General features: G+C 36.9%; 2 protein-coding genes across 5 annotated transcripts; one reads left to right on the forward strand and one right to left on the reverse strand.

Annotated features, from left to right (window-relative positions):
* Nucleotides 1-4,982: 4,982 nt before the first annotated feature.
* Nucleotides 4,983-22,327, reverse strand: ppm1aa (protein phosphatase, Mg2+/Mn2+ dependent, 1Aa). 3 transcript variants are annotated; one of them, XM_052571784.1, is made up of 6 exons: nucleotides 21,998-22,327; nucleotides 18,342-19,207; nucleotides 17,340-17,457; nucleotides 17,135-17,246; nucleotides 16,745-16,802; nucleotides 4,983-5,404 (listed from the first exon to the last, which is right to left on the reverse strand). In XM_052571784.1, the coding sequence occupies exons 2-6, from the start codon at nucleotides 19,188-19,190 to the stop codon at nucleotides 5,369-5,371; spliced, it is 1,173 nt and encodes a 390-aa protein (XP_052427744.1). In that variant the 5' UTR covers nucleotides 19,191-19,207; nucleotides 21,998-22,327; the 3' UTR covers nucleotides 4,983-5,368. The 3 variants fall into 3 exon arrangements, with proteins under 3 accessions (XP_052427744.1, XP_052427747.1, XP_052427746.1); XM_052571787.1 differs by lacking the exon at nucleotides 4,983-5,404 and adding an exon at nucleotides 10,992-13,980; XM_052571786.1 differs by lacking the exon at nucleotides 4,983-5,404 and adding an exon at nucleotides 14,520-15,788 and having other exon boundaries at nucleotides 21,998-22,326.
* Nucleotides 21,855-26,932, forward strand: dhrs7 (dehydrogenase/reductase (SDR family) member 7). Of its 2 annotated transcripts, XM_052571789.1 has the most exons (8): nucleotides 21,855-21,891; nucleotides 23,325-23,372; nucleotides 24,244-24,396; nucleotides 24,619-24,725; nucleotides 25,287-25,526; nucleotides 25,644-25,766; nucleotides 26,329-26,544; nucleotides 26,637-26,932. In XM_052571789.1, exons 1-8 carry the CDS (start codon nucleotides 21,870-21,872, stop codon nucleotides 26,682-26,684), a joined length of 957 nt encoding a protein of 318 aa, XP_052427749.1. In that variant the 5' UTR covers nucleotides 21,855-21,869; the 3' UTR covers nucleotides 26,685-26,932. The 2 variants fall into 2 exon arrangements, with proteins under 2 accessions (XP_052427749.1, XP_052427748.1); XM_052571788.1 differs by lacking the exon at nucleotides 21,855-21,891 and having other exon boundaries at nucleotides 23,059-23,372.
* Nucleotides 26,933-26,962: the final 30 nt, after the last annotated feature.

Consider the following 26,962-nt stretch of genomic DNA (forward strand, 5'->3'; position numbering starts at 1 on the left):
TTTTTTCTAGAATGTCAGTTTTTTTCCCAACTTGCTGTTTTAGAAAAAGTAAGAAAAAGTTTTGAAAAAAAAAAAGTATCTAAAAAAGTAATTAAAAAGGTCAGCGTGATTTAAACTAAAGTATTCAACTAATTTTTTTTTAAAACAAACTTTCATTTTTGAATCAGACTTAGGAGCTGCTAAAGGGTTTTTAATTTGAAATAAGTCTTTCTAAAATATTAGTTATTTTACTTAATGAATAATTAATCTGTTTCTCCATGAATATACCAGAAAAATTAAAAACATTCTAAAAGATGAATGTTAAGTTTTCTTCCCACCCCGAATAATCCGGCCTCACCAAACATTCCAGAGTGAAAAGCAAAAGCGCTGCTGTGAATTATTTCCAGCAGGTAAATTAAATCACCTTTGACTATGAGAACATATTCTAAAAATTCACATTTAAAGTTGCTGAATTGAAGGTGAAGTTGGGTTCACCTCCTCTTATCTAGCAGTCTCTGCTCTGTCTATCTGGATTCATTAGTCACAACCCGAAATAATTACTGCCCTTTTCTATTGAATTCAAAATTTACAGTATTTGCCTGACGATAAAAACAAAAGTGTTTTGAGAGACAGTTTCACAAGTCATCTCCAGCGCTGAAAAGTATATTTAATTAACAATATAGCTAAATCTATAGGGCCAGGCAAACGCTTCAAGCAGGTGACTTTAATCAATGTGTGTCCTTCACCTGCATGCTCTGGAAACAGAGATGACAAGTAAAAAGAAAAGTCGCTGAGCTTTACTGGTTCATTCCTGCCACGTGGTGACCGGCTATGTAAACTTCATATGAACTATATTCATCACGGACTAAAAAATTATATTAACCTGAAATAAAACTACTAACATACAGGAGGTAAGCTATAGTCTACTTATAAAAAAAATGTGGTCCAGGAAGTGACACAACTTGCCCCATAAAGCTCACATAAAAAATGACTCGGTGGGGAAAGAAAGCATTATGGCTTCGCAAATATGTAATTTAATAATCCATGGTTATTGTTAAATAACATGATTTTATGACGTTTTAGAGCAATAAAAATTTGCTTTAACAAATTATTTTAGCTGCTATATAAACTTTGACAATGGAAAAAGTTTCAGAAATTATTACTGATGATAACCCATTTTCTTATGCATCTCTCAGTCACATGAAGTACAGAATGGGTGCTACTTAAATATATTACATTATGCAGTAGATCACAGGACCACAAAACTAACCCATAAGTTCTCCATTTCAGTGATTCAATTTTTTAATGTCACTACTAATACGTTTTATGTCAAACTTAGATACTAAGTGCCTTTAGAAAAAACAACCAAAAAGACTACTTATTAATCTAGCTTATTAAAGTGAGAAATCTAGCAGGTTCGCTTCACGTGCATTATGAGAGAAGAAACTATTTTTGTTTAAAATAGCCTAAGTATAATACTAATACAAATTATATTTAATTGCGTCTAAATTGGTCATTTTGCCAGTTTACGTTACGAATATTCTACCTGTAATCCATTTTGTTCATACAGTGTCATTCAACTGTAAAGGTTGCCCTCTCTTCTCATTTTTACTTCCTTGCAGTTATTTTCTGAATTACGTCTTTGTGTCTCTGTTGGCTCAAGATTCGTGCCAGGCAGGATGTCTTCGCAGTGAACAATTTACATATTTACCAACAAGGCCTTACGCTCTTGTGTATAATGCCAAAGGGTCATTTGCCAAATAATCTCTACCTCTATTTCTTTCCTTCCCTCTGCCACATCCCTTCTTCCACATGGCAAACGGAAGCAGAAGACATCCCACTGTGCAAATGAAAGACAAACTTAAAGCACCATTGTTGCTGGTCAAAGTGGCACCTGTTCAACAACGAAAAAAAAAACCCTACAGAGAAAGACAGGAGAGAGAGGGGTAGGCCGTCTCTTATAAAATCCAGCAAAATGTATGAATCAAGAGGCATTATGAGTCACTTCAAAATCTATGAAAGTTTATTTAATAACACACATTTTGACAGGAATTGTCTCGCTCATATTCTGTCTTTGCTCTTGTGAGAGACACTTTCCTACAGTCATCAAGCATAAGATGCCACTTTAATCTGCAGCTGAGAGCTGATATATGGTGTCTGTGTGTGTCTGACTTGAAATGCCACGATGAGGGAACTTCACACCTCAGGGTGTCAGTAACACCAAACAGTGACCTTTACTGAGAATCACATTCACCCTGAGAGTGTGTGTGTGTGTGTACTGTAAAAAAAACAGAATATGTGCAGTTGTTACCTTAGGGATCTCTTATCTCTGCCCAACGTATATGACTCCAATGACTTTAGTTTGTGTAATTCAATATAGTCAGGAAAAAACAATGAATAATATTGTGACAGGATTCTGTTTTTAAATCTTTATTAAGTTGTTTTAAATATTCAGCACCATACAGAAGGAAGAAAGTTTAGCAGCTCTGACGATGTAAATCGAAGTCATAACTTCACAAATTCTTGAGACATGGGAAAAACAAATAAAACAAAACATATTTTGAATTAAACATGTTTAGATGTATTTTGTTGCAATGAGTTTTCTCAAAAAGAGTGATTTGTTTTCACTTCATTCAATATGGATCAAGTATTTTGGAATGAAACAGTCCAAATTAGTCAAATATTATCATAAATCTTGATAAATCTAGCATTAAATTCAATAAATTGAGGCTGACCAGCAGTCAGACAAAAGCACCATATTTTTACACATTTTTCTGGCCATGTTTTGAGGTTCTGTGCTGATCAGCTTGTAAATTACACATTAATAAATGTATTAAAAACAATAAATGTTTTAAGGGTTGCAAAATATTAAGGACCTCTTAAAATCAAGGAAATAAAAAAAAAAAATCCAAACAATTATACTTTACAATTTGCAAGATATTTAACAGTTGTGACAGAAAATTAAGTGAAATATGAATGCAATTACTTAAATTGATTTAAATATATATATATATATATATATATATATATATATATATATATATATATATATATATATATATATATATATATAAGACGTCAAGTTTGTGTGATGTTGAACTACACACCTTTACGGAGAAAATTTTTTATTTGATCCCCTGCTAATTTTGTAAGTTTGCCCACTTAAAAAATGAAGGGTCTGTAATTTTTATGGTAGGTTTACTTTAACATATAGAGACAGAATAAAAACCAAAAAATTATATAAAAGTTAAAAATAGTTTTGCATTTCAGTGAGTGAAATGAGTATTTGTTCCCAAGCAAAATATGACTAAGTACTTGGTGCAGAACCCTTGTTGGCAAGCACAAAGGTAAGACGTTTTTTGTAGTTGGTCACCAGGTTTGCACACATCTCAGGAGGGATTTTGGTCCACTCATCTTTACAGATCCTCTCTAAGTCCTTAAGGTTTCTTGGCTGTCATTTGGCAACTACCTTTCAGCTCCCTCCACAGATTTTCACAGGTCTAGGGACTGGCTAGGACACTCCATGACCTTAATGTGCTTCTTCTTGAGACACTCCTTCGTTGACTTGCTGGTATGTTTCGGGTCATTGTCATGCTGTAAGATCCATCCATGACCCATCTTCAGTGTTCTTGCTGAGGGAAGGAGGTTCTTGTCCAAGATTTTACAGTATACATAACCCCGTCCATTTGCCCCTGAATGCGGTGAAGTTGCCCTGTACCCTTAGCAGAAAAAAAGCACCAAAGCACAATGTTTCCACCTCTGTGCTTGACTGTAGCGATGGTGATCTTGGGGTCATAGTCAGCATTTCTCTCCCTCCAAACATGGCAAATATTTCTCCTAAGCTTTCTCTGAGTCATTTAGATATTCTTTGGCAAACTTTAAATGGGCCTTCCCTGTACATGTGCCTTCTTGAGCATGGGAACCTTGCGGGTCCTGCAGGATTTTAGTCCATTGAAGCGTAGTGTGTTATCTAGGTTTTGCTTGGTCAAATACTTATTACACTCACCGAAAAGCAAATCAATCTTTAAGCATTATAAAATGTTTTTTTGGTATTCTGTCTCCATCCAATTTAAAATAAACCTACTGTACTTTTTCTTTATAATCTAATGGCAGGTCAAGTACATTTTGTCCCATGTTTCAAAAATCAGTAGCCTTTAAATCAGAATATGACTTGCATGAGAAACCAGAACAGTGTGAGTCTCCACCTGCACTTTTGAGTTTAAAAAGGAACAAAAAAACCTGAATCAACATGAATGCCATCCACTGCTCTAGCTGAGTTATAAAATCACACAGCTGGATCTGTCTGTGGCCAACCTGGTTCATTGTAAAGTAACTGAATCCCCAAAGGTAATCGGTACCATCAGCACCAATGAAAAGCTCTCTGAAGAGTTTTACTGTGGACTGGTCCCTTCAGAAGCCCCACATCTCTTCTCTGATGGTTAGGACCTGTGGTGCCGTGTGCTCTAATTACAACAACACAAAGCAGCATCACAACATCCACCTGCTATCAAACTCCACAGTACTCTGCCCGTCGACCTTGTTTCATGGTCTATGCATCATTGCTCCCAGATTTATGGATACATATTGCATTGTAGATGCAATAAGAGGGCTGTTCCACGCTTCATAGAGATGGTAAATCATTATAAAGATGATCTTCTCTTGTTTTCATGGCACACATCATAATATGTTTACCATGAAACAATGCCTTTTATAATATAGAATGCTTTAAGAATTTACTATTCGTTTTACATGAAGACACTACTGTTCAAAAGTTTGGGGTCAGTAAGAATTATTATTATTATTATTATTTTTAAGAAATGAATAGTTTTATTTAACAAGGATCCATTATATTCTCAAATATATACTGTTCTTTTGAACTTTCCATTTATCAAAGAATCATGAAAAAAAATTAAACACTGTTTCCACAAAAATAGTAAGCAGGACAATGGTTTTCATCATTAATAATAATACAAAATGTTTCTTGAGCACCAAATATGGAATAAATTACCCAGAAATGTAATTTAAATTATGCTATAAAATAGAAAAAAAAATTGTAACACTTCTTAATAGTACTGTCTTTACTGAATTTTTTTATCGAACAAATTCTCATTGATCATTAGAGACTTCTTCCAGAAACATTTAAAAACTTGCTGACCCCAAAATTCTGATACGTAGTACATATATGTATATCTTTCTGAAAGAATATGAGTAAGCTAAATCCTAAAAACAACCATCACAGCGAAGCAAAACTACCTGTGCAAGTGCTAAACAACATAATGCTCATTCTCGAGATCTTCTAAAGTTATCATCCCTAAAAAGCATAAGCCTTAAAAGCATAAACAGACAAAAGGAGAAAAGGAGAAAGAAGAGGAGAGGACTTGTGTTGCATCTAGCTGAAACCTCGGAAGAAAAGGATGTCTGGATCCTGGAGGAGAAGAACAGAAAGAATTGACTACAGAAATGCACATGCCATTCTGAGCACAACAGAGCATGCTAATGGTTAAAATACAAACTCAGCTCCCAATCAAAGCAAATACATACAAATAAAAAACACTGGCTGGTAGAGAAAGCACATCCCAAAACTCAAATCCTCACAGAGTAAGTTAAAAACACACCCAAGAGCTTTTAATAAGGTTTAAACAGAAAGACCTAATTTCACAACATTTGTTCACAAAGCAGTGCTCTTCAGTTGCTGAGAACGACACACTGTGTACAGCAAAATAGAGTGATAACTGTTGAGAGAATAAGAAAGAAGAGATACAAAAGAGAACAGAAGTGTAATAGCAGAGTCAATATTATCTGTCTGTTATCGGCTGGCTGAGCTGTTTTGTATGACTAGGATGAATCCGTGCAGCTGCAGCAAAGGGATTCAACTCTTCCTTGCAAACATACACATGCACATACAGTATAACAGAAAAAAACAAGGCTTAGGGCCCTATGAAATCCTTTTTTTTTTCAAATTCAAATATTTCTGTTTACGTTTTTTTGAATTCTGTTTTTTTTTTACTCCTTTTTAATAGTTAAATTACATTTTATTAATCAAAAAGGTTGTCTTAATAAAATCATGAAACTTAGATTTCCATATCAATTTATTTAAAGTTTGACAAAAACTACATGTATAGGCCTCTATGAAATAATTTTTTTTCTTACCATATATTTAATTGTTACCATATTCTGTACTTTTAGCATGTCTTATTATAACATAATTTTCTTTTCTTTTTTTAAGTAGCTTTTTATGATTCTTTTTCCCTTCAGAAATTCTGTGACGTGTAATTAATTACTTTTTTCTGGTTATAAAATGAAGTAGTTAAAAAATTAAATTACTTTATCTTATAATTATTGAAAATTATTTTTTTGGTAAACAAAGGAAATGTACTATTAAAATTAAAAGATGGAAGAAATGTTGTGTGATTATTCCTTTAAAAAATAATGTTGGTTTCATTTTAGTAGTGGTAGTAGGCTACATACATTCAACGGAAAAATAGTAGGCACAATGTCTTTAAATCAAACCGGACTGTTATTTTGACAGGTAGCTGTGACGGAGGACAGCAACTTTTATAGTTCTGTGTATATCATGTGAAGCTAGCTTTACTTAAATAAAACAGTCAAATGCTCATGAAGCAACTCTCAGAGCAGTTCTGGAGTTGTTCTACATGTGTTTACATCCTTATTTTAGTAAGAAGACAGATGCTGAAACCACTGGGAGCATCATGTGCTTCAGTATGTGTGCAGTAAATGAAACCTGCTTTTATTTTACGGCTTTTTATTTACAAATACTAGACCATATCATGATTTGATCTAAGTATAATGACCTACTTTTTTATTAGTTCATTCAAAATTTGACAAATTCCATGACATTCAGTGTTAAACTGTGAAAAAAAGTAAATACATAAAAATGACAGAAATTGCTGTGTCAAAGTTACAATGTCAGTATATTAAATATCTTATTATTAAGTGAAGTCATGTTGATGTTAAGAGACTGAGTTTGGGTTTAGGAACTGATGGCCTGCGGGAAGAAGATCCTCCCTAGTTTTTCAGTTTTTGCCATCAGGTTATGGAAGCACTTACCAGATGACAGCAAAATGAAAAGACAGTTACCAGGGTGGTTGGAGTCCTTGATGATTTTAACAGCTCTGCTTTTGCAGCGTTTGAGGTGGATGTCCTGCAGAGAGGGGAGAGCAGACCCTGAGATGTACTCAGTTAAGTGCACAATTCTCTGCAGGGCTTTGCAGTCTTGACTGGAGCTGTTCCCGTACCACACTGAGATACACTGAGTTAATACACTTTCTATGGTCCCTGAATAGAAAGTTTTCAGGATTCCTGGTGAAACCCTGAATTTCCTCAGCTGTCGCAGATGGTACAGTCTTTGCCTGCCTTTATTAACCCTAGTTTGAATGTCTGAAGTCCACGTCAGGTCCTCAGAGATGTTTACACCAAGATACTTGAAGGTGCTCACCCTCTCCACAGGGGTCCCACTGATCATGAGAGGAGTATAGGGCTGGTGCTGTCTCTTCCTGAAGTCCACAATTAGCTCACATTCAGAGAGAGACAATTGTCCTGGCCCCATGATTTCAATTTTCTCTACTTCATCCAAGTATGCAGACTCGCTGTTGGAAATGAGGCCCAGAACCACAGTATCATTAGCAAATTTTATAATAGATGTGGGGATGTGGGAAGATGCCATGTGTTGTGTGTAAAGAGAGTAGAGCAGACGACTCAGGGCACAACCATGTGGTGCTTCCTCATTCAGGGTGACGGTGTTGGAGGTGAACTGGCCTTCCATCACCACTTTAGGTCTACCAGTGAGTAAGTCTAAAATCCATTCGCAAAGTGAAGAATTCAGGCCAACGTCCATGAGTTTAGAAGCTAGCCTGATGGGGACTAGGTATTGAAAGCAGAGCTTTCGATGAATAGCAGGCTTACATAGTTCCCATAGTTGCGGTCAATGTGCATGAGTGAAGAGTGCAAGACATGAAAGCTGGCATCAGTAGATCTATTGGGGCAAAGATTAGCATCCAAAGTATCAGGCATGAAGGAGCAAATGTTGTTCTTCACAAGTCTCTCAAAGACCTTCATGACTACTGACGCGAGGGCAACTGGACGATGGTCAATCAGGCAAGAGGGGTTATTGTGCTTAGGCACATGGATGGTTACAGATTTATTTAAGAAGTTGGGAACCACTGAGGTAGCAAGGGACCCATTAAAAATGGATGTAAACAAACCAGCGAGCTGACCAGCGCAGGACCTCAGAACACGGCCAGAAATCCCATCAGGTCCAGCTGCTCTCCCGAGGTTCACTCACTTTAGTCACTGTCTATAATTATATTGTGAATAGAAACGCTGTATACATGCATTGAAAACTTCTCTTCTCTGCATTGTACAACACTACATGATACAACATGTACAGATTGTCTGGTTTAAAGACACTAGTTGCCAAACGTCAGAGTCTGTCTGCAAATTTTAGGCAGTCTAAGAGACAGATTTCACAGATAATGGAGTTGTGTGCCTTCTGCGCAATGCTGTATTGTTGCTGTACTTGTTCCAAACCTGTATGAATTTCTTTCTTCTATAGAACATGAAGATATTTTAAATCATTTTGGAAACCAAATACCTTGAAAAAAACTTTGAAAAAATGATCAAATCTTCTTTTGCATTTCACAGGGGAAAAAAAAGTTAAAAAGAATGAAAGTAAACTATCTCTTAAATACACTTCTTGTAGATTCTAGGTGAATGTTTGCATGTACTACTCAATATCTACCTTAGCAGCTTTCACTGGTTCACATGCAAAATGAAATTTTATCAGAGTTAGACTTATGGATACTTGAGAGGTTTTGAGAAGATCAAACATTAATCAATTTCCATTTTGCTGCAGCTATATATATCTTAAGTGTCAATAAAAAAAAAAAAGATTTCTAGATAATCTGAATCTGAATAAATAAGCTTTCCATTGATGTATGGTCTATTAGGATCAGACCATATTTTTTGCTGAGATACAACTATTTGAACACTAGAATCTGAGGGTGCAAAAAAATCACCTTTGAAGTTGTCCAAATGAATTCTTAGCAATGCATATTACTAATCAGAAATTAAGTTTTGATGTATTAACAGTAGGAAATGTACAATAATCAATAATAATGACACATACAATGTTTTTTGGGCTACTGCAAAGATATACACCAGCGGCTTAATATTCCTTCATATTCTCTTCATTCTAAACTGGTTTTGACAGTGGCCCCACTTCAAGTCACTTCCTTTTTTCCAACTCACACTGCCCCCACCTGGCTGCTTAAAGACAAAATAAAGTAGAACTTCTCAGATCTATAAAATAGATTGGCTGACATCACCCAAATAGAAACATTGAATGTTATATGAGTGACTACAATTAAAAGTTTGCCTGAGAAGCGAAACTCCTTTTTCTTGCTTTTTCTAAAATGCAGAAGTGTCTCTCATATTTAAAAACAAAGCAATCTTTAAGAGCTCCGGCCAATCTTTCCAACACCAAACCTTTTTAATTGACCAATGTAAAGTATAAAAGATTTAGCACAAAAGATGTACGTTTGCTTTCTCATTTTAAGACTGATGTCAAAACGAGGCATCAATACTCATATTACAAATTCATCAACATATGAAAGGCAAATGAAAAATCTGTTAAATAGAGACCAGCCATTCATCTCTAAAATGAAAGTGTTTTAATAACTTCAAGGACACAGTGGACAGGCTATAATAAATCACATAGCTGGTTCCCAAATATAACGGTGACTGAAATGCTGTGAGCATTATATGACTCATATTTAGGGTATGTTGCTTGAAAATAAACAGTATATTGGAAATAAACCGGAGCACTTTTTTCCTATATCTGAAACTGAATTTCATCTGAAGCCATCTTTCTTGTTTTTTTTACTGGCCCTCCCTTCAGAAACAAGAGGCCAAATCCACCTGAAATCTCAAAACACAAAAAGAAAGTCACATTACAACTGCTTTTACATTTACTTTAAATTATGGGTCTCAGAAAACCCAAAAGCACAAGACATGGTAACCAAATTAAGTGCAGCGTCCAAGCACAAATTTCGGATCATACTGGTGGTCAGTGTAAAGATTAGCAAAACAAAGCTTTTTTTTTTAAAGAAGTCCCTAAAGATGCTCTCACAAAGGCTTGCATTTAAAACAATAATGCAGCAAAAATACATGTAATTTATTACTGTGAAGGCAAAGCTGTATTTTCAGCAGCCATTTCTCCAGTCTTCAGTGTCACTTGAGACTTCAGAAATTAACATGCTGATTTTGTTTTCAAACATTTCTCGTTATTGCTGAAAACTATTGTCCTGCTTAATATTTTTGAAACCATGCTACATTTCTTTTTTCATTTTTCTTTGATAAATATAAAAAGTTTAAGAACAGAATTTATTTGAAATAGCAATATTTTAAATATCTTTACTGTCACTTTAGATAACTTGCATTGATCATTTTTGATGATGCATTCTTGATGAAACAATTCCTGCATATAATTTCTGAGCACTGCTTTTAAAAAAGGCAAAATAAAAATTTTTTATTAGAATTTCTATTTAGCATATTTCATTGTGAGCTGTCATTTCATAATCACCAAAACAACAAAAAATAACAGCCCTCCTTGTAGAAAAGGCAACATAAAAAACAATTACACTTTTTTTTTTTTTTTTTCAAATAAAATAGGTTTATTTCCAGTCTGAAAAGATTAAAACAAAAATGGACAGTGGAACAGTTAAGAGGACGACCAGTGGGTCACAGTGGGTTACAGGGAGGAGAGATTATCCTTGATTATTCACTTCATTTTGTGTACATATTTATAAATGAATACAAATATACATATCAATTGTTTAACAAAAATAGCTTAGCTTATGAGGACAGCAGATGACTGACATCAGCAAAAATAATCCTGTTGGGGTAGGAGGTGGGATTTCACCAGAGTAAAATACCATACGTGTGTCTATGAGGCCGAACCACGGAACTAGACACTGCTATAAAATTTAGCTCCCTTTAGCAAAATATTGTGGTGTGTTTGCATACAGAGCTCTGTAATATAGGAGTAAAGCCCAAGGGTTTGGGGGTGGGGTTTTGCAAAAGGCATTAAGGCTGCATTAATCACTTGGTTTATACATTAGAAGGCAGGTCCGGATAATTTAAACTGAAATGAGCTACCAAGCTAATACTACAGAGCAAGAGACCACAAAAACAGGATTTCAGTGCATAAACCTAAAATACATGGCATCAAAGAGTTTGTGACGCATATTTAGCAAAATATCTATGCGCCATTAACAAACGCGATAGTTCATGTGTCATAGAATTCCTTGCAAAATGCCCTTGTCAACTTCAGCGACAAGACTTAGTAAAAACACATTCATAAACATCTCTATCATTTATAACTGGGTTTTTATGTTTGACTGTAAGCCATATCCTCTCCTCACTAAACAGACCTGTGCTTATGACCATCTTGCAAAAAAACAAACTATTTTTGACCCGCCCCATCTAAAAACCATCTGGAAGTCTTACAAAAAAGGAGAATCTGTATAATAGCAGTTCACGAACCTCAAAACTGCATATACAACAAAAGGCTTTTTTTTTTTTTTAAACAAGTCACACATCATTTGTTAATTTTCCTACAAGTGATTTTTAAGCCTGTATAAGACCAGACTGAGGGTTAAGCAAGCCAACAGAATCCTATTAAGAGTCTTCGTTCCTCGTGTCTACATTCCTAAAGTGATTCCACATAGCTTTGTGGATCCAAAAAAGCTTAAAGACACATGAACATATCCTGGCCTCTAAGACCATCCTAAAACATTGTGTTCATTTTAGATTCATTTCGTGAATCTCCTATTACACAACATTCCAGCTTCCACTGGGAAAACACACAGCTCACCAATCCACACACAAACACAATGATTTTTATGCCCGTGTTATAACACAAGCCGAAAGCATAGAGGATACAGGGAGATTTTTCCATTAACATTAGCCATACACGGTTAGATTGTCATTTTGTTACAATATTAGTTTAATAAATCACCCTGTGAGGTTCATGAAAAGACTCAAAGTAGTGATCTTTTTACCTACCATTTTTTTCAGTATGCAAATACACAGGATTAGACTAAAAAGCTAACTTAACATTTATTTAAACGCAAGGGAATTCCTGTTCATATAATCTATTCCATAAGTAAAATTTAGTTTGGGAATGTAAGGACAAGGGGGGGGGGGGGCTGGGGGGGTTATGATTTTACAGGTTCAGACAATCAGGACAAGTGAACAAGTGACAATCTCTCTGAAAAATATACAGTTAAATAAATTCAGAACTAGGTTACATACAGCATTGGGGGGGAAAGGTGTGGGATAATATTAACTAAGAGCATTCAAATGAATGAACGACTGATTCAAGCACACTCTTTAGCAGCAAACAGTACTCTGTTGCGCTCCCTATTGGTCAGAGGAACACATGCATGCTCTGGCCAAAACCAGGCCAGCTCACTGCATCACACTGTATTTGTTCTTTAAAAAGAGAGAGCCAGAGAGAGAAAAAGATAGAAATCACCACATCGAGAAAAAAAAAGAAACTGATAACATAAATCAACACGAGATGAAGCGAATGGTTTAAATAGAAGAAAAATCTGAGTTGAGTGTTAATCTCAGAAAGCATTCACTCATCACTCTCTCAGCAGTGCAGATGGGTGATCGAGCACTATAGCTAAAGCCTTATACATTTGTGTCAAAAGCCTAAATATTCCCATTAAAACCCACATAATTTGAAGCACAATAATCATGCAATCTCACACATCCATTCAAACCATACTGACAACCAAACACACACCTAAATGCACTTAATAGGGCCTGTCCCAGTTCTTAATTATTTTCCAGCAAGTGCAGGAGATCATTTACAACGTTCCTAGACCAACTTAAAACAAATCAAGAATCAAGAAGCTGCAGTAGTGCAGAACACTGTAGAGAAGAGTCCTAGTGTTGATTATAAGAGAGAGGATCAGGGTTAGCGCATCAGGTAACAAAATCACATCATAAAATTTGCACAATGGAAACAGTTTGATGGATCAAACATGCATCCTCTTACCTCTTGCATTTCTCATAAGACTCACTCATTCTCTCACACACACAACCACGCACACAATTTCAGCTTAGTTTAAGTTAAAGCGGTTTCCTCAGAGAGAGAAAAAAAACAAGGGGCGAAAATAATAGACCCACCCCACCAGAAAAAGAAAAACAGTAGTACTGAGAGAACATAACGATTACGGTCATCTGTGCAGTGAGATTTACAAAAAAGCTTACTGTACTGTGAGCCCATATAATTTACCCGTTTCACTTAAAAAGTAACAATACAAAAAGTTATATTTTGTTTAAAAAAAAAAAGTGAAAGGAAAGCAGATGAGGAGCAGATGTGTTGGGCTTCAGCGGTTGGAGAGGAAACAAAAGCAGGCAGGGCAATAAAGGTGTGCCTTTTTTTCTATTTTTATAAACTTGAAACTAAAGCTGCATTTGATACAGGCTTTTCTTTGTACAAGACAATTGCACTTCACAAAAATAAAAGCTGAAATATACAAACACACAAGAAAATGTGAATGAAATTAATTACACCAAAAAAATATATATAAATGGAAAAAAAAAGTGGGTGAATTTTAAGAGGGTGATGTTAAGGTTAAAAGGATTAGGGAAAAGAGTAAATTGAGTCAGAAGAGTATGCAGAACATATTCAGAAGGTGACATTGCCTAGCACTGAGAGGGAACATTATGTGAACAAGGGGAGGGAGCCCTCATTCGCTTCCTCTTCTTCCTCCGAACAGTCCAGAGCAGCTGGGCTGGGCTGTAGTAGGTTCTTGTGAGGGTTCTGTAGTAGTTGAGGGTTCTTGTGCAGGGTTCTGGTGCCGGGTCCTGTAGGAAAGCTTGTTGTGCAGGGTTCTGGAGGGTTGTAAACTCTGTGCAGTGTTTAAAGGGGTGGGGCTACCACATGTCATCTGTGGATGCAGAATCCTTGAATGGAGAGAGGAGGAGAGCAGCTTGTGAGATCCCACCAAGCTCCAACTGCCAACCACTCAGGAAAAAGCATGTTTGTGTGTGAGACAGTATGAAACACAGGTGAAGATAAATCAGGAATGATTCTAGGAAATGTTGACGGAAATGATGGAGAGATCCAAAACTTGGGTTTAAATGGCCAGACTGATACGCTGATTGCAATTGACAGAAAATTACAGCACTTGATGCTGCTTGTGTGCCAACAGGCTATTTGGAGATTTTGTGGTGCATCAATCACTTGGTTAGAGTGGCGAACTCCAGAGACAAAACTTGAACAGACTTGAGACATATGCTACAGATAAACATGTAGACTGCAGGATTAGTTATTTAAAAATGTAATAATTAAGCTAGTATCATTGTGATGCTGAAAGGTAGGCAATTATTACATACATTTAGGGCTATAAATTACATAGTTATGATTTGCAAGGATTGAACTGGTTATATAATCTACCATTCAAAAGTTGAAAAGGTTTTTTAAAGACATTGCTCACCAAAGCTGTATTTAATCATTTATTTGATCAATTGAAAATACAGTAAAACAGTAACATTACCACATATTACCAAAAATTTAAAATAGATATTTTCTATTTTACATTGTATTTCATTCCTGTGATGGTGAAGCTGAATTCTCAGCATCATTACACCAGTCTTGAGTGTCTCATGATCCTTCAGAAATCATTCTAATTTGCTGATTTGATGTTCAAGAAACATTTCTTATTACTATCTGTTGAAAATAGTTGTAATGCTTAACATTTCTGTGGAAACTATATTTTTGTCAGGATTCTTTGACTAACAGAAAGTTCAGAAGAACTGCATTTATTTGTAATGGATTTATTTTGATTTTTTTTAACAATGGGAATATCAGTCTTCATTCATTAATTTTAAATCTAGCTGATTCCAAACTTTTGGATGGTAGTGTTTAGGTATGTAAATACTGCTGTTTATTACTATCACTGGAGAGGATGCTTCCTTGGGTTGGGGAAAAACCCATACTAAACTGAATACGGGAAAAATAGAATAAAAGCAATTGAGATCTCAGTTTTGGTTATATCACAGTGCCCCATATCAATGATATACATATTTGGGTCCAGTGATCCAAAAGACAGATTTATTGTGGTTCTATTGTAACAGTTTCCTAAATTCAGATTTGCTCAGTTATTGGAATAAAACTGTTGCGGAGACAAATGCAAGTCCTGTATTTGGAATATAAGCAGTAAAGTCACAACAGCTTCTCTGGGCCTTTTTACACCAGTTCACAGGGACCCTCATTATTTTGTAGAACTGTAAACTATATATATATATATATATATATATATATATTTTAAAGTCTTCCTCAAAAACCTACAGGTTCCTGTAAGGGTGTACCCAACCCCAGCGATCTATGAGACTACACCTAAAAGCAAAGCACCACCCCAAAAGAAAGAAAAATATCACCAATGGATCAAACAGCGTAAGCCCATCAATATGCACACCAACCAATCAGGGTTCACACTTAGCAGGCTGAACTGCCCCTTATAAACATAAATATGACATGAATATGACATGAACAAATTATTAAATAAATATGGAAGAGAGGAAAATGAATGACTGAAAATGAATTGTTCCATTGTTATTTTGGGAAGGCTTGAACCGGTTTGTAAAAATACATGAACTGGAAGAACAGCCTGAGGTGTGGCAGGTCAAGGTTGGTAGTCATGAAAAGCATCAGAATCAAGTGCTGAGTGCTGAAGTAAAGAGCACCCGAGGTGCCTGATTTTCAGTCAAGTCTATATGAAACAAAAACGAATATACACAATCAGTTTGTTGAAAATAAATAAAATCACAAATCACAATGCATTTGCCACTAGGGATGCCAAAAGTATCTTAAGAAAGTCCATATTTGAAAAATAAATAAATAGATAAGAAGAAGAAAAAAATTATACACCAGTCTTTATAAGGCACTGGTAAAACCAGGTACCATCTCACTTTTGTAATCGATGCTTTAAAAGTCCACTATCATAAAGAGCAATCACACTTCAGGCTTAAATGCAGCTATGTTTAGAAGCATTCAAAAGCACTTCTTGGTCAAAATTCTTGCCTAGTTTTATTTTTCCTATTGTTGTTCATTTGCTTTGAAGTTATTACTTTAAAAAAATTTAAAAATGAAACTTGATTACGTCACTGTTTTAATTGTAAATGCTAATATTTTATAATGTTTATTATTTTAAATAAAGTGTGTTAGATAACATTCTTTCTGTTTTGTGGTATTGAAATTGATTCTATTGGAGAATTAGCAGATATCACTGGTATTGACTATTGAAATTTAATACCATGACAACCCTATACAGTAGCATCAGATCTTATGTAATAAAGTTCTTTTCAGATCAAGAACTTTACTGAGCCAAGAAAGTTATAATCGTTCAATCAAGCTAATACAAATTATTTCAATCAACATTTAAGTTTTTATTCTTTTAAATATTAAATTTGAGGGGCTCAACCCTGCACTCAACCAAAACTCTTTCCAAAGCACAGCTCAGCCTATCCAACACTATCAGATGGAGAGGATATTATGGAATAGGATGGAAACATGCACAAATGAGAGAAAAAAAAAAAAACGAAACTCTGGAACACTTAAGATGACAAAACAATAAAATCGTGCAATGCAACTTAATTCTAGAACAAAAATAAATCTTGCAAGCAAACATCCCAGCATTTCTGCACACAGTCAGGCTGATGTACTCACTGTATCCTCGTTCCTGTATGGGTTAAGTTTGTTGTATACTGCTTCAATTACACTCCGTCTATGACAAAAACAGAGACAGGTATAATCTTCTGAGTGAAGAAAGAAAGAAAGGGCAAGGAAACATCACCTCTGTAGCAAATCCTACTGAGCGGTCTCATTAAAAGCAAAATGGAACTTCACATGTGATTCTTCAAGTACAGCAACTAAAGAGCTGTTGGTGCAGACCCAAGTCTCTTTCGTGTCTTAGCTAACCCCAACCTTTTGAATGTTACTGTGTTATTGAAAGGTTCTGTGAGAATTACCCACCAATGGTTAACAAAATGTGGGATGGACAGGTCACTAGGATTTGAAACTTGAAGTAAAGAGAAAGCGAGATTGTGTATTACTCACTTGCTGGCCAGTTCTCCTCCAGGTGGTAGGTTGGGGATGCTCTCAGATGCTAACGTGCGCATCACATATACCAGGTCGGGAACACCTTCATCCCCCTGCCTCTTCAGGATCTCTGTTATATCAACAATTCAGAGCAATCAAGTTTGGCCCAGCTGAATTACTGATTCCATTTAATAGCATAAGGCCAGTAAAGGTTAGCTCATACCTTCTACTCGGCTCTCTAGGTATTTATCAAGCTCCGCTTCCCTTTTGACAGCTTCAGGGGAAACCTTCGGTGCACTAACAAAACACACCAACACAACACTCATGTTGTCACGACTTCCCTGTCCAAACACAGAAGAAGGGAGAGGTTCATCAAAATTGTATATCAATGAAACACTGTGGAAAAATGTGAGACAAGATTCAGAATTGGAAGAACTGTGTTATAACCCATCTCTCAGTCAGTACAGAAATGAAAAGAAAAACCCACTTGTGTTCAATACAGCTGGGTAACATATGTTCATTGTATAGTACTGAAGTAGATAAAGCTATTAAAAATGTATATATAATTAGAAACAAGAACATCAAATTTTCCATTACTTGTTACATTTGTTTGCATCACATTAAACTTCCTTAATTTTGCTTATTATAAAAAAAAAAAAAAAAAAGTAATACATTTCAGGGGTACAAAAGTTTGAGGTCTTAAGATTTTTTTCTTTTTGAAAGAAGTCTCTTATGCTCACCAAAGCTGCATTTATTTGATCAAAGTTTATTTGATACAGTACAATACAGAGTTTTAAATAACTGTTGTGATGAGTCGGCTGCCTCCCCCTTAATTATCGTCACCCCATCCCTTAATAGCCGCCCTTCACCAGGCTCCCGAGAGGAGTGGGTGTGTGAGAGAGGAAAGGGCACTGGAAGAACCAGGGCTGGTGGCGTGTGATGATGCACACCTGATCACCTGAGCCTCATCACCCGCAATTACTCCAGTCTTCAGTATCACATGATCGTTCTAATATGCTCATTTGGTGCTCAAGAAACATTTCTAATTTTCATCAATGTTAAAAATATTTAATCGAAACGGAGTTAGGTTTTTTTTCAGGATGCTTTGATAAACAGTAAGTTTGTAAAGACAGCAGTTATTTGAAATGATTTATTGCCTTTCACTGTATTTTTAATAGACAAAAGCATTCATCTGACTGGCTGGTAAAAGTCTGTTTACACTCACCTTATACAAACAGGTATCTACAATTTCATTGCAGACCCTCTCCAGATCGTCAGTCACCTCCAGTCGTGAACGAACAAAATCGCACAGCTCCTCATTGGCCATCACATCCCAAATCCCGTCACAAGCAAGAACAATAAACTCATCCTCCGCCTCGGACCGCTCGATAGCATACACCTCGGGCTCCGGTGACACCAGCTGCTCCGTGGGACCCTTACCATGCACACACTTATAGTCAAAGTCCCCCAGAGCCCTGGACACTGCCAGGGACCCATTGACGCGCTGGATCATCACAGATCCCCCAGCGTTCTGGATCCTCTCCTTCTCCAAGGGGTTGTTGGGTTTGTGATCCTGTGTGAAGAAGTGTACAGCCCCTCCACGGCTCAGCAAACCCCGCGAGTCTCCGCAGTTGATAAAATAGATGTGGCGGGGTGAGATCATCACACCGACAGCCGTCGAGCCACTGCGGTCGGCACCACCGTGCTTCTTCTCTGAGATCTGACGCATGTGATCATCAATCTGCAGGAAACCAGTACGGATTCCAGATTTCACGCTATCCACACTGGGCTCCACTGGTGGACCTCCTCCTCCTTCCTGAAAGTCAGGGTTGCTGGTGATGTGCTCCAGGAGGTGCTCGCAGCAGTAACGTGCCACCTGCGATCCTGCATGCCCATCGTAAACAGCGAAGAATGACCAGGGGTCCAAGCCATTGGGCAGACCAATGACAGCAGTATGCGCATCCTCCATCTCTACACGCCAGCCCTGCATGCTGCTCAGGCCATAGCGCAGGCTGTTGCCTTCACCATGGACATTGTGTTTCTCCATCTTTGGCTTGTCCAGAAATGCACCCATCACTGCTGCTTAGGAATCTAGAAAAGAAAAGTTTGAGAGTGATGAGCAACATAAAAAAAACACTAATTACTAACTATTCACATCCCAAATGGGCCAGATATATGGCCGCACGATTCGCTGAAAATGTAATACTGTATAGTGTAGTTAAAGGTACCGAATTTCATCAGTCAATACAAGAAAAGTTCACAATTCTCAAATACCTTTAGTTTCGATTACCTACCACAAACTTCACAAGCACTTCTTTAAATTACCACTACTTCAACTTCTACGAATAAAAATTCACTGTCTTTTTCAGATAACATTAACAATAATATATAAATCACAAAATGTGTGGCCAAACTGTGCATCTCCACAAACAAGCACAGCAAACATTTTAAAATGCAGTTGCTATTTTTATTACAAATTAGATAAGCCATATGCAGTGGTATATGTTTAGGGCAGGATGATATGTCTGTCTCAACAATGAAAGACAATTCTGTTTGGTGATGACACTAGCGGTACAAGAATGATATAATAGTAACTTTCAAAGTAATCTTATATTCCCACACCGATCATCTGCACAGTTCAATAACCCTGTTCAAATGTTACAACTTTAACCCTTTTGAAATCGAAAAAGTAAATGTTTAACACCGTTTATATCTTTGCAGAGATGAATGATAGGCTTACTCATGTTGACAGTCGAGAAAAAATTTGTTCTGTAGTGTAGTTCTCATATGTGAAAATTAAAGCCAATTTAATGTAGGTTATCGATCTAAAGAACAGGAGAACAGGAAAAATTGACAATGCCTACTGATAACATTGATAACATGAGTTAATGAAATGGGAGTAGCAAAAGATCTTTTCTTTTTAAATTGCAGCACATATGAATGAAATGGATTTGAAAAAAAGTAACACAAGCTCTGACTGTAAAGTGCCCCTATTATGCCATTTTTAAGGTTGCTAATATTGTTTTACGAGTCTCCTTAAACAAGTTTACATGCATACAAGGTCAAAAAACATGTTAGTTTCCTCAGAAAATAGATTTAATTTGTCCTCATTTATAAAAAATTCATAAACGTCTTGTGCAAAGCAGTTAAAACAATCAGTTCAAACAACCCCTCCTCGGTGAGCCCTAACTGCTGTGATTGGTCAGATGGCGCAGTCTTTTGTGATTGGTCCAGACTCCGTAGAGAGATCTGGATTGGTCTACCGCGTACAGCGTGTGTCGCAAATGAAACAGTAGTAGCCATGCCAGAATGATAGCCTTGATTCAACAATAATAAAATAGTATATGCACAAAATCGGATTTGGATTGGTCTCGTCTGACTGATACCCGATCCTCAAAAAATGTCAGTATTGGAGCCTATACAGATACAGAGTATCGGATCGAAGTATTCCTAATATACAGTTGTTGTGTCGCATCGCATCCAGTGTAGACAGCATCGCTGAGTATAATACGTTTGGTGTGGTGCACACGTTATTGCCTTCCTCTCTTCTAACCCATAATAGAGCGCAAATCCTGTGGCACCGAAGCATTGTGCATGCCTTAAGATCTCTTGCTCTTTTAGCACTCTGGTTGATGCCTGTGATCCAGGACTCCAGACTTACTCTTCCAGAAATGGCAGCACTTATGACTTGAACAATGCGGTGGTCGTGCCAGTGCAACCGCACACAAAATTAAGTCACACAGGCAGAAAAAATGGTCGCAGTTTGGAGTCCTGCCGTGACCATACAGAAAACGCTGCTAACTCCTCCCTGCCCCAGATGACACTTAACCAGTCCAATCTAGACGCAGCTGTCACATAACATGCCACAAATTGACTTATTAAAAATCAATGCCATACCTTGATATAATGATTGAAAGTTTTGGGCACACAGTTTGGGACATGATCGCCTCAGAATGCATTTTCAATTCCACATTGACTAGTCTAAACTGATCGCAGGGTATTTAATGAAAATGCAATTTAAATGTCTTAAGTGTAACTGTCAATGCATTTAAGAAAAAGACATTTAAATCACCATATTTACAAACATTTTGCTGCACCTTGCTGTAAATTATACAATTGAATTTTCATTTTAATTTTGCACTAAATGTTGCACAGATGTATGGGAAAATGTACATGTAAATACAGAATTAAATGGCCATTTTACATAATGCATTGTCATTTTGCATATTACATTTCAAAACAAATTGTTCTACTCATATGTTTTCATAAAGTACAGATACCAATATCTATCACTACTCTAAACAACAAACCAATGCTATGTATAAAACTTCAGCTTTGACCCCTTTATATTTGACAGGTCAACTGCAGATTGTGTTTACTGCTAGAGTACATTCACTCTTTACAGTGAGATATCAGCAATCAATGTTCTTTGCCCTTGTTAGTGCTGAACAGCAGTGAACTGAAAGTCTGCCGCATGTTCACGCGTCTCTATTCCGCATTACGTCATCGTGTCGCGAGCCTGTTACCACGCTAGCTTTATGCTAATACTGACGTTTGGGTCGTTTGACTGAAACATTTATTTTAGACAAAGTGAAAACGGCTAGTAAAGTATTCAGGAAAGAGAATGAACTAAGAGCCTGGCAGATACTCACGGTTATGGTTTGAGGTCAGACAATCTAGCAAGCTAAATGCTAACGAGAGGCCAAATGAAGCCTCTGGCTTCGGTTGTCACACCTGCGGCCCTCAGCGCACCATGCGACGGCAACATGCGACAGGTCAGCCCGCCGAGATCACACAACACCCGCTTACTCCCTTAGCTTACATGCTAACAGGCTAGCTCTGCCATTCACATAGGTAAATAACAAAAGCTCAAAAACTTACCCACTAAAAATAATTCCTGGTCAGTTCTTTTGCGGAGAAGCTAAAAAAAAACAGATAAAAGAGAAGGACGAAAAGAAAGAGAGAGATATAAACTGAGCGCGGCGGTGGTGAGAGAGAGACAGGCTGGCGGATTATTTTGCTCTGCATTCAGTCTGTGAAAGAGCGGATCACCCTTATCTGTTTAAACCAGGGATGCATAATTCCCATTTATGCTGCGTCCTGGACGTGTAAATTGTCGGGTTTGACCGCTATTTTGGTCCGCTGCGTTCGGGACCGAATCTCTGCACACCAGCAGCAGCGCAGGACCCGGATGTGGATTCAGCAGGGCTGCGCACTTTAAAGAATGACATCACCATCATCATCATCATCATCTCTCCATCAACATCACCCCTCCATCTGTACATCATTCTGTCATCACCATCGCATCCTTTCCTAGCCATTGTTCATTCATCATCCCTCTGTACTTTTACCAGTAAGCCTCCATCACCACCAGTCTTGCATCCTTCAACTCTCAAGCACTGGACTTTTTTTTTTTATCTAACATGACTACAAAAAAAGCCCCTTTTATACACACTTAAATGGATTTCAATGTTAGGTGGAAAATATAAATGAGAAAAAAAAACATGTCAAACTATATAGTTAAAGCTGCCTAATGCAATTATTTATAATACATTTGATTTAACAAATGTCTAAGAGTTCCACGTTTCCATCTATCTATCTTTCTATCTATCTATCTATCTATCTATCTATCTATCTATCTATCTATCTATCTATCTGTCTGTCTGTCTGTCTATCTGTCTATCTGTCTGTCTGTCTGTCTATATATCTATCTGTCTATTTACCTACTGTTTTAGCCTATTCAAATCCATCTGAATACAAAGCCATCGGAATATATGGAATATAAATAATATAGCTTTGTAATCTTCGAGTGGACAAATATTGGCTATAGATAGATAGATAGATATGTTAAAAATAAAGGTGAAGCAGTGTGTACCATTGAAACAGAAGACTAACCCGGAAGGCTTTGACTCGTGCTGTAGGTGCTGTATTTCCGGGTCGTTGGCTTTTTCTGAGCACATCAGTGTTGGTGGTTCAGATTCAGAAGCAGCAGTTAGAGCATGTTGTAACGCTGACGGATCTGTCAAGCGCTCAGCTTGCGCAAGAGTTACCAGCGCATTCAGCCACCAACTTTACTCTGTAAAATAGCTACTTTTTGCAAAGTTTCTCGGCGTTTATACAAAAATGTTGGATATATGCTGGCTTTGTGTGATTCTCGCTGGAAGCGCAGTTTATTTACTAACGCAGTTTATACGCTTCATCTTCGCAGACGCTGATCTGACTTTACTATGGGCGGCAAGGTTCGGCAGCAGCCCAGGTAATATGGTTCACAATCGCTTATAGACATACATGTATATAAACATGTATACACAGAAATATGTTTGCAATCTAAAATCTGGCTATTTATGCAACAAAGTGTGACATTCCTGCAAGGTTATGGTATTTGCACTCTCGTTAACTACGACTGTTAAGTGCTCTAACAGCCCAGTGTAGTGTAGAGGTCACCATGGCAGTATGCGACAGGAACATTATAGTAAATTATAAAGTCTGCATTAATTTGCATGTTTATATTTAGAGACTATAGAATACCTATTACAGTTGATGCCATTATTTTATTTCAATGTCTTTATATTCTCACAAATGTTGGGTTTTCATGTAGACTTTCCATAAAGATAATGCACAAACTCTATATTCTATCCCAACAAAAAATTTAATACAAAAAAAGTGTTTTATAAGCTGTTAAATGTCTTCTGAAAAACACCTTGCACCATAACAAGGACAATGTAGCTGTAGTTGCACACAAGTCAAGTTTTAATATAATATAAACTGTCAGCGCACTCTTACCATTAACCATTTCACAAGGAACAATTATATCCCAGCATGGATTCAAATGTATTAATTTAGCTTGAGATTGCGTAATACAATGTATTAGTTCTTAAACATATTTTTTTATCCGATATAATATTTAAACTCATTGCACTTCGCCATATATATACATATACACACCATATACTATAAAACTTTATTTTTCTTAGACTGACCCATATACTGGAGTTCATACTGCTCTGTTGGCCATTACTTCCATTACTATACCTTTATACACCTTTTTTTGATAATTATCAATTAAATAATATATAGTGTGATGGTGTTGAACTTTATTAATTAATTAATTAATTTTCTTTTTATAGAGTCAAAGTTGAGAGGCAAAGTTGTGTGGATTACCGGAGCCTCGAGTGGCATCGGGGAGGAGTTGTCCTATCAGCTCGCGGCACTCGGAGCTCGGCTAGTGCTGTCTGCCCGCAGGGGGAATGAGCTGGAGAGGGTAAAGCGCACATGTTTAGGTATGAACAGTCCTGAGAAACATTTGAGACAGGAGTAAACATAAAACCCTTCAGGGGTCAATTAAGTAGACTGTAATTCAAGTCTCTTCTCTCAGAGCTGCAGAGTGACCCTGAATGTGTATACTCAAGTATCTTTGCCATCAATACTAGACAGTTATGTACTAAAAGTATCCACACCATGACCTACTGACACAAAATACACTCTTTCTCTCCTTCTGTTAGAGCGCTTCTCTCTAAAAGATGAGGATATTCTAGTCCTTCCACTTGATTTGTTGGACCGTGGATCACATCAAGAAAAAACTGCCGCAGCCCTGAAGCACTTTGGTGATGTAAATGCCATCTGGATTTCGTGTCCAATCTTCAGAGTGTTTCTGTTATTGTTTCTTCTATTTCAGAAACATTGCTAACACCAGAAAGTGTAATTTTCTGAATGCTGATTTTGATTGAATTTCCAAGTATTAACACCAAAGAATGAACGTATGCACTCATGCACTGGTTAAAGGAAAAGTTCACCCAAAAATGAACATTAGCTGAAAATGTACTCACCCTCAGGCCATCCAAGATATAGATGAGTTTCTTCAGATTTGGAAAAATTTAGCATTACATCACTTGCTCACCAATGAATCCACTGCAGTGAATGCATTCCATCCAAACAGCTGATAAAAACATCACAATAATCCACACAACTCAAGTGTGTCAATTAATGTCTTGTAAAGCAAAAAGCTGTATGTTTGTTAGGCATCCTCATTTTTCATTTTTGGGTGAATTATTCAACATAAAATGCACCAGTAAGCCCAAGATCATACTTCACATGACAATAAAACATGCAAACTTTAGAAATTTGCAGAGACAAGTTTGTAGAAAACACACCTGTGTGTCTGCATTTTCAGATAGATGTGTTGATAAACAACGGAGGCCGGACGCAGCGTTCGCTGTGCACAGAGGCTGATTTGGATGTGTACCAGACACTTATGGAGCTCAACTACCTTGGCACCGTATCTGTCACTAAGCAGGTGCTGCCCCACATGATCCGCCGTGGTAGTGGTATCATAGCCACCGTCAGCAGCGTCTCAGGCTTTGTAGGGGTGCCCCTGGCAACAGGTTATGCTGCGAGCAAGCATGCGGTGCAGGTGAGAGCAAATTGAGAGAATTCTCTGAGAATCTACCAACACGTATGCAGCATTGTCTGTTAAAAATAGTCGTAAAAGATAATAATAAAAAGCTACTGGTTTGTTGTGTTTCTCCAGGGTTTCTTTAACTCTCTGAGGACAGAACTCTCTGATTATCCGAACATCACCATCAGTACCATTTGTCCCGGACCTGTAATATCAAGCATTGTTCAGAATGCATTCACAGAGGAGCTTGGCAAGGTATTTCACCAGTTGGTTTTTTTTTATGTTTAAATGTGAAGTTTGCCATTTCTGCACTATTAGTGTCACCTAGCAGAATTACAAAAAAAATCATATTTTCAAATGCAATCCTTTGCAGAACCACCTTAACACAGGTTTAATATTATTTTATCATTATAACAAAACCTTACTATTTTATCTGTGGGTGACCGTAAAAAGCTAAAACATGTAGAAAAACTTAACTTTAACAATGTTGAGAAGGAAAAACTAAAAAGTTTGGCGTCTAGATTCAAATCTTACCATTCCATCAAATTCCTCCATTGTGTAAAAGAACCACGTTGTCTGCATACTTTAGCAAGTCTTACACAAATATTGGCTTGCACTTCTGTAACCGAACGTGATTTATTTGCCCATATAACAAGTCAGTTCAACACCCTCTTGATCAGTCTGTCACAGTAGCCACACCCCAAACACTCGCGGTTGTTTGAGCAGGAAAGAGACAGATATACACATGAATGTTATAGTAGTCAAATACCTTTGCATTTGCTTAGCTAAAAAAATACTTGTTTTAATTTCTCTTTAGCCTGTGGCCACAGCTGGTGATCAGACACATAAGATGTCCACAGAGCGCTGTGTTCACCTCACTCTGGTAGGTCTGGCCAACCGTGTGAAAGAGATGTGGATCGCCGAGCAGCCCTTTCTACTTTTCTGCTATTTGTGGCAGTACACGCCAACTCTGGCCTGGTACTTGACAAACATTCTGGGTAAAAAACGTGTGCAGAACTTCAAAGCTGGACTGGTGAGTAGTGGGTGTAAACAGATCCCTGAACTGGTTTATTTAAGCTCCAATAGCAGTAATATATTTTCTGAATCATCTTTTTTTTTTTTTAGGATGCAGACTCTGCATATTTCAGCAAGCCTAAGGTCAAGACAAATTGAAAATCTAATTTCAGGAAACACTTATTTATGAATTCCTTACCAGAAGGACCAAGGAATGTCACACAGACATTTCACTGTTATTAAATAAATATAAAAACAACTTATATTTTGCTTGCTGTATCAATAGCAAGAAGTCAAATAGTACATTCTTTAAAAAAAAAATGCATGGGCAGTTGATTTGTTTTCTTTGTGTTTTTTGTGTTCAAATGTTGTACATCTGTTATAATAAATAGGATTTAATATTCTAACATTTTAAGTTTGTGTGAACAAAAAAGACA

Source organism: Carassius gibelio, chromosome B13 (assembly GCF_023724105.1).
Source record: "Carassius gibelio isolate Cgi1373 ecotype wild population from Czech Republic chromosome B13, carGib1.2-hapl.c, whole genome shotgun sequence".
Taxonomy (NCBI): Eukaryota; Metazoa; Chordata; class Actinopteri; order Cypriniformes; family Cyprinidae; genus Carassius; species Carassius gibelio.